General features: G+C 35.7%; 1 protein-coding gene across 1 annotated transcript in view; it reads left to right on the plus strand.

Annotated features, from left to right (window-relative positions):
• Nucleotides 1-11818, plus strand: part of LOC132192502 (tachykinin-like peptides receptor 86C) — a 52428-nt gene extending 40610 nt beyond the window's left edge. The window contains exons 8-10 of the mRNA XM_059612489.1: nucleotides 2358-2554; nucleotides 7901-8037; nucleotides 9606-11818. Of these exons, the coding sequence (XP_059468472.1) occupies nucleotides 2358-2554; nucleotides 7901-8037; nucleotides 9606-10072 (801 nt within the window). The 3' untranslated portion in view covers nucleotides 10073-11818. The remainder of the gene's footprint in view (nucleotides 1-2357; nucleotides 2555-7900; nucleotides 8038-9605) is intronic.
• The last annotated feature ends 337 nt before the right edge of the window (nucleotides 11819-12155 follow it).

Genomic DNA, 12155 nt, shown 5'->3' on the forward strand with positions numbered 1-12155 from the left:
AATAGCATAAATAAGATCGCAGACGTGAGTAGAAAATCTGCTTGAAGGAAATATAATTGCTGTTTGTTTTGTCGAAACACACTAAGGATAACATAAATGATTGTAAAGGGAAACGAAAAATGATGGCGGACTGAAAAAATCAATAAGGAAAACCCCAATTTTGCGTCAGAAATAATAAATGCATTGTCATTTTTTTTAATTTTAAATAAAACCTCTAGCCAAACAATGAGACCAATTTTGAACATCTCCATTAATCTCTGCAATTAAATTTTATAATTATCGTAATTGTGTGATTGACTGATTGTTTATTTTATACGTTGAATTATTTAAATTCAAAGTATACAATCAAAATACTTTTTTTTAAACTTTTTTACATTTTGATGAATGCTAAAAAATAACTTCATTTTCGTTCTTGCAATCAAATTATCTGAAAATCTCAAGGAAATTAGTGCCAGTTTGGGGAATTCCCTTTTTTTTTTGGTCAATTCCATTTGGGATTAGTTCTGGCTATCACAGGTTTTTTTTTACTCATAATGCTTTCATCCCCATAACTTTTGTCTGGGGTGCAAAAAATGGCTGGCAGAGAAAGATGCGGCCGCCGCCCGTTGGGAATTTATTTATGGTCGAAAAACTTTATTATATGCAGCATCTTTTTACTGCATTTCTATTTCGCGTGAGCTTTCCAAAGCCTGAGAGTGCCAGCTGGCAAAAATAAAGAAATAAAAGATATCTCAAAGAGAGCTAAATTGACGTCGGACTATCTTCAAAGGGGGGAAAATGAATTCCACGCTTGGCGCAGAATGCAGTCATGGCAACACAAAGGCAAAGATAAAACGCCCTCGACAGGGTGGCTTTAGATTTTTTGTCCGGAACGTAAAACCAGGCTGGAAAACTTTCGCCGCTGATTGCCGATAAAATGAACAAACTTTGGCAGCAACTTTCTGCCACACCGAAGTTGCAGGTAGAGCACGAAATAGGACACTTTTTATTAACTCGCTTCAAGTGATGCTCTTCACGGTGGCTGGTTTGCTTATAGTCAAGAAAGGCTTATTCGTTCTCCTGCACGCAGACTCTCAAGCATTTCCTTCTAAAGTGGAAATCCAAGGGTATGAATAACTCTAACCATATCAGCAGGCAAAGATCAAGTCCTTTTCCATCTGCGTTAGTAATTAATCTTGGCATATTCATATTTTTTACTGAAAGTTAACTGTAGTGGTTGATTTTGTGGCAAATTGAACCTCGTTGAAAAGATCAAATTAAAAAATAATCCTAGTTTTTAAAAGTGTCAGCAGACAGTAAATTGCTTTTTTTAACAAATTTTTTGTAATTCAGTGCGTTTAACTTTAGTTTCAATTTTTCTCAATTTCATTCTTAACTTTGCTTGGTATTTTCTAATGTTGCAAAATTGTAAATATATTAGTTTTGAAAAATTCTAAATAGCAATTTTCATTTGCATCTAGTTTTAAATAATAATAAATATTTTAATTTTCAATTGTTGCAGTGCAAAATTTTTAATATTCCAAAAGTTATCATGAAAAAATGAATTGAGCTGGAATAATTTGACCCCATATTTGCCGTCGATAAGTTTTCTGCAGCTAATGCATGACTTTACTGGTAGAGAATAATCTTTCATTGTGAGAAATGTATAGAGTTTACTGCATTTCTTATGCAGCGTTCAAAGTGTTCGCGTGAAAAGCACGGAAAATTTTGAAATATCTTTCTACACGTTGAAAGCACAGCCTCACTTTTATAGCAATCTTACGTAGAGTAAAAGCAAACCCCGAGAGGTACACTCGACGCAGCGGAGGCAAAGTGTAGTGCCGAGGTAATGCAAACTGCTCTGCTCAAGAGCTACATCGGTTGCATACTAGACACTTATTTGCCGCGCAGTAATCTACTGACAACTCGTATTTGCCGGCGCATGTTGGTTCAGTAACAATTAGTGGTAATCCCTTGAGTCAGATGAGGCAGTTAAAAGCACTATTAAAATTAAATAAATAACTTCAATTAAATTCACGCAAAAGTACAAAAATATTTTTTCAATGATCCAAAAGCTATGAAATGGAACTAATTCGTAGATATATTTGACGTTTGGCTGTGGAATTCACAATTAAAGACGATTTTTTTAGGTAAAATAATCATAAATTCATTTTAAATCAAATTTTCCACCTAATTTTCTTCAATTTAACAAGCAAATAAAAAATATGTCTATTATTAATTTTTATCAAAATTTAATCAAGGAGGTTAAATATTGTGTTTTCTTTTCTTTTCCAAATCATTTTTAATTTTGAAAAATTCACCATAATGAAATGAAATTTAATTTTACTTTACAGTTAAGATTTTACAATTTGTTTCAGGTCGTTCGAATGTTCATCATAATCGTGCTGATATTCGCCGTGTGCTGGCTGCCCTATCACGCCTACTTCATTTACACGCACCACTACAGCTCGGTGGCCTACACCAAGTATGTGCAGCACCTCTACTTAGCCTTCTACTGGCTCGCCATGGCCAACTCGATGGTCAACCCGCTCATCTATTATTGGATGAACGCCAGGTTCGTAACTCACTCCTCACGATTTATGGTCATGCGGATTTTTGTTGCGCTCCACCGAATTTTTACGGCTGGTCTTCGCTCATCTAGCAAGCTAAGCTCCGCTGGGAATGAGAATTTTCCGAGTCTCTCTCCCTCACGGATTACGTGTCGTTTTATTAGCTGCGTAAAAAGATGAAATGTGCACACTCGTAAAAATCTGAATCTGCCCCATTATTTATTTGTCACGAAGCCAGTTTGTTGAGGATTTGGGCTGACTTAAATACGTAATTTGACATTTCTCTTTGTAAAAATTGACTTAAGGCGGTAAAATATTTACTTTTTAGGCTGATACTTCAATTAGTCTCCTTTGCTTAAATTTGGCTTTTTAATTATAGCAGTTTAAATTTTTACTTTTCCATGCGAGTATAATCAAGTTATAAAAATTAATTTAATTTCATATTTTTATTGAAAAACTTGGTTGCAAAATTGATAACCGATATTTTTAATTTTGAAAAATAAATTGCAAAATGTGATGTGCAAAAGTTTGATCCTGTTATAACAGATCAAAATTGCGCTAAATATAATTTCAACGCTCAGAAAATTTGTGCGCCTCACTTGCAAATTTCGCACGTATGCAAAACCGAGCCGAGTGGAATATTCATCCACCGCATGCATCAGAGCAAAAAAGTGATGTCCGTTCGTTTCACCGCAAATTGAAAAGCGCGCGAGGCATGTTTGCAGAATTTCACGACGGGTGTGGCTGAGCGCAATTTGCACAACAATGTCCGTCGCAAAGGCAAAGAGCATTCGAGCTATACCGAGAGCCTCGTAAATCACTCTGGTGACGGCACGTGGCCGCGAGGCAAAGATCAGACCGTAACGGACACACGCTGAACAACCACACAATTTTGGCTGATTTACGACTTCATTACGGACGCGGTGAAATATTGGAAAAAAAAATCAATATTTATGGTCCAATGCGAGACAAATGAAAACTCGTTTTCATTCAAAAAGTTGTTTATTTTAAATTTCATTCACGGAAATAATGAGAAAATAAATGTAAACAATTTTGTCGTTATTCAAAATTAAAGTTTAATTTGGAAACTCTAAAATATGAATAAATATTTTACCTGACAATTTTTTATCACCATAACAGCATTCATATTGATCATGATACATGCAAAGGAAATATTTCATTTCAATTAAAAATCAATTTTTAATTTTTTTCTTTTTATAATAATCAGCAAGTCAATTGTTATAACAATAATGCAAATTATTTCTTTTCTCCAAATAAAAAAAAAGGCATTTTTCACTGCTTTATCAAAACTAACTTTTGATCATATTTTTGTATAAAAATTCCTTACTTTGTCTCTAGCTAGAAGTTTTAATTAATCCGTTTGTTCTGAGCTAAACAAAAACCCAGTTTTCTTTGATCTTTGCGTTGACAATCTCATTAAAAGTGCCCACCTGTAAGAAAAGTAACAACCTGTGTTGTCTCGTTTCCACTACCACTTCTGATAACAAAGCCTGATGCATTTAGAGAGACGAGATCCTCACTTTTGCTCTATAAATAAAATTTTCTATTCACCAACTTGTTGAATAATGGAATGGAGAGAAGCTTTCGGACGGGGTTAATCAAGCTAAGTGCAGGTTGTAAAGCTCAACATTGTCCGGCTATTTTAGTAGCACCTACTTTACAGATTGCATTTACGATCGCGAACTCCGGCCGTTGTGTTTCGGTGGCAGAGTTTTTATTTATGTAATATTTTTTTATTTATTCCTCGGTCTGCGCTGCGCCAAGGAGAAGCTTTTTTAATTCTCATAACAGACATCAAATTAGGAAAAAAAATTGCAGCTATATAAACTGTGAAGCTATAACAAAAGTAAGAATAATTAATAAATATCAAGAAAGCTTAATTGTCAATAAAAAAAGCTAGGAACCAAAAATTCTTCATTTAAAAATTGTAAAATGTGTAAATTAATTTTTGTTCTTCTGACGTTTGGATTTTAGTTTTTGGATTTGTTATTTTCTTTCTCCTTTGCAAGTGGTGGTAGAGTTTGTTTGCTTTTTCGGGAACACGTTTTCAGAACTCTGATTTGTTGTGTTTGCTGCAAAATTACGCGGGTGCCTGTATGTCTGTTTTGGTGCTCCCTAAAAGTATAAATCCTACGGTCTGGCTGCCCAAGCAGCGATTCTGCTCACGTGTGGGTGGGCAATGGTGAAGCTCAAAAGACTAATGAGGAATAAACAAGCAAAACGATGCTCGCACGATCGTAAAGGCTGCTTTGTGGGTTTTACCCTTTACAAGAGAAAGCATTAATTGTGGGATTTAAATTGCTTAAAAACATGCAAAATTTTTTTTTGATCATTTAATAATTTGAAAAGTTTTTATTTGCTCAACTTGAATCTAAGCATTTTCGTCTTGATATTTTTTTACATTTTTACAGAAAGTACAAAAATAACATTGTATACTTGCTATGTAGGGAGTCACAATATACACAAAATATCCTTCCCTTTTTTGTTGAGCTTTCAACAAATATATGCATTTTCAATTCCGCTGCGTCACTTTTCGAGAAATGAGTTGTCAAATCCTTTTTCGCAAGTTTTGCCCAACAATCAGAATCTTGACAGCGTGTCGACATCGCGTTTGAAAGCCATTCCATTCCAAAGCTGCAATCTATAGTGCTGAACCCACGTACCAGTGAAATGCTTCAATAATTTCACAGTGCTCGGATATTGTGTATTTTCTGGTCTAAATTCTGCACTCCATTGGCCGGCGAGTAATGACACAGAATTCAAAAGCAGCAGCCAGTGTTGTGCGGTAATTACATGGAGGGCGATTGAATTCAGCAATCAGCCAGATGTGCTCTCGCTTGTCGGCCTAATTTCAGCTCCATAAACAGGCGCGAAACTCGCACATAATTAATCCGGAATTAATTGCATTGGGATGAGAATATTATTTGAGGATTAAAATGTTAATTGAGCTTTTAAAGCAAAATCAATATTTTCGCTTATACACCAGTAATGGCCTTTTGGCAAATACTTTTAACAGGCTTTATTATATAGTAAATAATTTATAAATATGTTGCATTTATAATAATTATCTGAATTCCGGTTTTCATGGGAGGAAATTATAAACAGAAAAGTTTAAATAATTATAGCCTCCATTTCTATTGTTGGAATTAGAAAACCTAGCAGGGCTCCTAAAAAGTGGATAAAGATTCTAACCTGTCGATTGATTTAATTAAACATCCTTTCTTTCAGGCTTTTTTATTTTTAAAAAAAGTTTCAAGCAAATATTGAGTTTAAATTATTTATTAAATCAGACAACTTTTGTGAGCTAAAATTTGGTACCTTTGATATAAACTACCGCTTGGTGTAAACCAAATTTGAATCACCCCCATTAATCGCCCCCGGGCCATTATGCTTTCCACGCCCCTCTTATATTTATGACCTCAGCTTGTTGGTCAAACATCAAACAAAGCGCACGCAGTGAATTTACTGGTAAAGCGACGGGGAATGCCTATGAGCTAATTGGCGGACGTCAAAGCACCTGAGAGCACCAGACTGATTGATCAAAATTTGATAGGGTTAATTCTTGATGATTTGAATTTAATTAAGTTTACAGTGACATAAATTTAAGCTTTTACAAGCATATTATGATTTAATAATTATGTTTAATACTTAATAATTATAAATTACATAAATCAGGGGATATTTTTTTCAAATTAATTTATTTTGTCATAATCATTGGAAAAATAAGTTTTCACATAATTATTTGATTATGTTTTTAAAATTTAAATAAATTATAAAAAAGGGGAAGAATAAAAGTTATTTTAATTTTTCATAATTTAGCAAGTTTTTAAATGAGAATTATTCTTGAATAAAAAAAATTTACAAAACTGAAGCTTAAAAAATAAATATGAAAATCATTTCATTCATTTTATATTGCCAAGTCAGCACAATAAATTATCGAAGTAGATATTTACAAAATTGCTGATAGAAGAATACCTTTTAAGTAGTATATCAGTCTGAAAGTAACTTTTTAGTGCGATTTTCTATATGTCCTCGCGCATGTTTACGCCGTCTAGCAATAGAGCTTGTGCGCCTTTCCACTAACACTTTATCGCCAAGTCTGCCATTCCGAGCGAAATAAAATTATACGAGGCTATCCGGCGCGCGCTATTTGCCCTGCACAATTTATCGCAATGAAAAATTGAATTGTTCGCCTTGGTGCCCCCGAGGAAGAATCGCAATGGTTTGGCCAAACAGGAAGGCGGGCCGCGCAAAAAGCGCACGTCGGCGAAATTTATTAAGCTCCGTGTCGGTCGGGGTCTGCTGGGAGTCGACCCTGCAGGCCTGTGCCCTTTGAGGTTTCCAAGCGTTCTTGGCACCTTGCCTTTCCGCCCGTTTTATCTCATTGCGACACAAACTCTTAACAAACAGATTAAAAGCTCTTTCGATCCAGTTAATCGTGCGGCCGGAATGAAAAACGTTTGGCTTTCCATGCTGTCGCCAACCGCAGAGGTGCACATGGCGATTTTATAAAAATAAATTGGATTCGAAACTCGAAACACGTTTTTTCGTTAGTTTTTCCTATAGTTCGGAATGACGTGGTGAATTTTTGAAAAAATCTAAAACTACTACATAAATTGGATTTCAGACTATAACAATTTTCGTACGAAGGGGACTTTTTTATTGCCTAATATTTTGAATAGAAACCCGAGCACATTTATATTGTTTGCCGTAGTTCTTGGAGCCCTGGGGCGATATTTTCACGAAATTCTTACGCCTGTTGGACAAGTGGATATAAACTTGTCGCTTTTGAAAACAAACACTTTCCTTACAGAGGAAAATAACTTTCCACCTGGCGGTTTGCTCAAGAATGAATAAACCGCCTTGAGGCATAATCTGCATTTTCTCAGAAGGGAACACCTCTCGCAATAAAATTGATCGCAGACCAAGCAAAGTTTTTGCAGCATCGGGTGAACTTTCAAGACGCAACCCTTTGTGCGTGCTGAAGCGCTCAACCGCGTAGTAAATATTAATGCAAAGCCGCCGGGTTTAATTATTGGCGCAAAATAAATGTGGTAGACAAAAACTTGCTTTGACACATCAAAGAAGAAAATTACAGAGTGATATTAGAGCCGAAAATAGCCGAGAATATTACTTTTTGCTAAGCTTATGACTTGATAGTAATCAAATTTCAAAGGGTTCGAAGCATTCAAAGCTGCTTTCCGTTTGTTTGAAAAACGGATCCGATGATGCTACCCAAGACGATGGCACAATTTATGAAACAAAAACTATGACGGGGAGAGGCTTAAAGCGCGCCCACACTAACCTCTGCGTGAAATTTGTGTTTTCAGGTTTAGGCAGTATTTCAAACACGCGGTCTGCGTGTGGAATTGCCAGAAGTTCCGGAGGAAGGAGCCAGTGGTGCACGGAGTCGAGACGCCGCCCATGTTGGCAAGGTACAGCCATTCATACTCCCGATCGCGATCAGGTAATAAATTCATTTATTTCTTGCTTCATTTTATTTAAAATTTTGGTTCGATATAAGCAACAGGTCTAAACAAAACCTGAAAATTTACAAATGGCTTAAAAAAAGCTATCTTTAATTAATTTTTGTTATTATGCCAAAATACGATTCCAATAGATTTCAGAAAGTTAATTATTTATTAAAAATAAGTAACAGAGATCCAAAATATTAATATTTTGATTTTGTTTTAATGCATGTAAACTTATGCCGGTTTTTATTTTTCAAAAATAGTTTAGAATCATCTTCAATAGCATTAGCTAGAATCAGATTTATTCACAGTTCCATTTGTTTTTTCAATAATAAAAAACTGTAATTGGATCGACAATTTGTTTCCCCATTCAATTAGCTGCACGCTAAATTAATTTTTTACGAGAAAAGCTGTAAAATATGGTCGTAAAGGCGGCATGGCGCACATTAATAACTTTTTTGGCCACGCGCTTCCATCGTAAAAGTTGGCGCATAACGATTTATGCGCCAAATGAGCGACAATGCCTTTCCAATGCGTATGTTTCTTTCACAAAAACGTTTCCTCCACCAACAAAATTGAAGGAAGGCAAAAACTTTTCTCGGAAGAAATCAGCGATCTATTCACTTGTTTGCCCGATGAGAAAACGTATTCGACCCAAAGTCATGAAATTCCTTCCAAAACGAGTCGTTTTTCAGCATGCAATTTACCGTTTGGGAATTCTGCATCACATTTAATATTAAATGTCGTATTCATCTCACGTTTCGCTGAGTGCATTGAATTGTCCCACACATATGAGCTAAAGAGTTGCGTTCCATTCCGAGAACACGTCATTCAATAAAGCAGAACTCAAAGTATCATTTTTTTATTCATTTCTATTAAGAATTCGTTACTAGTTAGTGTGCATGTCTTCTGTCAATAGACAAAATGTAATGTAGGATATTAGATGATGCAGTTGAAAAACCTGCTTGCTGCCGCTCGCCGCAGCACTTATTTAATTTCACATTTGAAAAAACGTTACTGGCTTTTGCAGACTCAATTATTCCTGTATATTTAATATTTGATGAACTAATTAATTCAAACGTTTCTAAAAAGGAGAATTAAAAAAATGTGATGGTGAAATTTTTTAAATTTTTTCTACGAAGAAGATAAATTAAATTGAATCTTTGGAAAAAGTAATAACTTTTATACTTTTGAACATGGATCCAAGGAAGGTAAATTTTGTATTTTTAGCCCAAAAGAAATTTAAAAGAAGAGATATTCCTTATTCAACGAAATTGAGACACATTTTTCCCTTGCCGTCATTTCTTGGAAAAATCCTTTGTGAAATTCAAAGGACTGATTTTGATATATCTCTCACTACGTGACTCCAAAAAGATGATTGAATAAAAAAAAATGCTATACACACATATTTATCCACAAATAAAGCGGACAAATTTGAAGTTTTGTAAAAATTCAAAGTTGTAATCCTGATAAAAAATAAATGTCTAATTTTATGAAGAATTTCGGTAATCCCAGAATACTATCTCAAGTTTCAAATTCAAGCAAAGTTATTTGCATGTTCCAGGCACAGCTGATGATGCGCAACCGCGGAATGGTGGACATAGAGCCGCCTCGAGTAGCAACGGAAATAATAACCCTGGACGACAGGTGTGCGTGTGCATTGAGAACCCTCCCCCACCAATTCGAATGTCGCAAAATAGCAGCCGACCAATCCACGACCTCAGTGGAAATGGTTCCTCTGGCAGTCGCTCAGGACGCCACCATCACCATACCGGAAACCGACGGTGTCGCCACAGCAGTCGGAACAACAACGGTGCGAACGGTTTGAACAACGACCGGCGAGACCCCAATTATTGGCGCAACCGCAACAAACTACTCTTTCAGCTGAACGAACGTAGAGAGGACGGAAGTCACAGTGGTGGCGGCAGCGGAGGGGAGGGTTCGAAGGAGCAAGTTGAGATTTGCGAAATGACCACCAGGGCTCCTTCGACCAAACGTAAAGTGACCATGGAGACCTCCATTGATGTTTGACACAATAGGTATTAATAGTTCAGTTTTGGTTTTATTAACTGAAAGAAAGAAGATTATAAATGGTGAAAGTTTAATTATGTGTTCTGCATCTGCGCAATATGGTCGCTTCTTTGATGTTCCAATATGCAATGAGGAAATGAGTATTATATAGAAATCACTCGTCAGGAAAAAAAGGAGTGAAACTCACTATTTTGAATACTGTACTTGAAGAAGAAAGTTGTTGTTGCTCATTGATCAGTTCATGTGTAGTAAAAAAATAACAAATAATACATACTGTTGATTATTAAAAAATTTTACGGGCAATTTTATCTTTTGTAAAAATAGGCTGTATTCATACTCTAGTTCATACAAAAGGCGGGTAATTGGCACTAACAATAATTATTGTAAGGGCGATTCAAGGCGGTGTGTTGCAAATTTGTAGAATTCAAAATGAACTTCATATTTAACCAGAGTAAATGCCAATATAAATTAGAACTGGAATATGTAATAAATTTTATTTTAAATAATGATGATTATACCAAGCAGATCCCTAGAAGAAATGTAGGCAACATTTGCAACAAACCTGTAAAGCCGGTTGCATATTTACCAACATTTCAGGCAATGAGGGATTTAAGTTAACACTGACGTAAGAAAAGTTTGATTCAAAAGGAATAATATTGATATTAGATTAATTTCTTTACTCCAAATTGAACCGCCCATTTTCTCCTAACTGAGGCTGAGGATAAAAATTATCTCATTTGAATTTCCTGACTCAATTTTTTTCAGCTTAAAGTTATCTTAAACAGTCCTATAAAAGACGTTGCAATCTGTGTAAAAATATGTTTATTCAAGACGCTCCTCTCAATGTTGGTTGAACATCGTAAGTGTTACTTTTGACACCTTACTCTTGCTGTAAACGCTGCAATGCAGGAATATTCAAATTTTGACGTTGAAAAGTTTGCCAAAACTTTCCATAGGTGTGTGGGTATGTGCATGTATTTTGGAGCTGCGGATTTGGCCCGACGCTCTTTGCAGGTTAATGTGGTACATGCGCACGATTTTCGCAGCTGGGCGTAAGAGATAAGGCGCGGGCGACGCATTTGTCGAAATTTATATGCGGGGCATGCAAAAACGCTTAAAAATATATAGGCAAGCGTGGAGAGTGAGAGGCAAAGAGAAATGACGATTGAGCTGCCAAATAACCAAGTGTATATGTATATGTAAAGCAGCCGAATCGCGGGATGTGCGAATAAAGCCGTCTGGGGCATTTGCATGTCTATCTGAAAAAAAAACGTTTAGTTCCGGACAAAATTTGTAAAGCTCAAACTGTTGCTTTTCCCACGTCTATCTCAGATAACCACAAGGTTGACGCTTGAAAATCAAAATAAATCAAATAGGTTCTAAGTTCTTTGCTCAAAAGTGATTATTAAATCTAAGTTCAAATTAATTTTTTTCTGCCATTATCTTGAGCAGATATTTTAGAAAACAATGTCCTTGTAATGTTTACTATTTGCTCATATCAGTGCGAGTAAGGACCACTCTTGATATATATTGTTTGTTGATAAGAGACTGCCGCCGCTCTGATTTTGATGTCGAATTCACAATAAATACACGACGGAGAGAAAATTCCAAGGATAATTTGTGTGTCTGTGTATTGTAAAAGAAAATCAATACTCATTGAAGGCCCATGTGAAAAAGAGAATGTTAATATTAAAATTTTGAATCGAACAACTTGAGAACTGAGACAGGGTAATAAAACATCTAAAATGCTGCTTCTGTACAAAATACGTCAAGGTGCATTTTATTTCCCTGTTTCCTCCTCTTCTTGAAGCAGAAAATTAAGAAAAGTAATTTGCCTTGAACTTCAAAGGAGGGATTAAAATTAGGTAAAAAGGAGAGTTCAAATGGCGTTCCAAAAAAGCTGCTTGTTTTCTCGTCCGGAAGATCAAAGAAGCACGTTTTAAATTGCAGCAAGAGAATGTTTTCGATTAATTGGGCAAATCGCTAATTACGACCATGTGCGCTTTATTTGCAGAGGGCGATGGGTTGATAATATTTGGCTGTTTGTCCTGCAGCCAGCTAATGGATTGCTGGACATAAATTT

This window comes from Neocloeon triangulifer, unplaced genomic scaffold (assembly GCF_031216515.1).
Source record: "Neocloeon triangulifer isolate White Clay Creek 2 clone unplaced genomic scaffold, ASM3121651v1 ptg000003l, whole genome shotgun sequence".
Taxonomy (NCBI): domain Eukaryota; kingdom Metazoa; phylum Arthropoda; class Insecta; order Ephemeroptera; family Baetidae; genus Neocloeon; species Neocloeon triangulifer.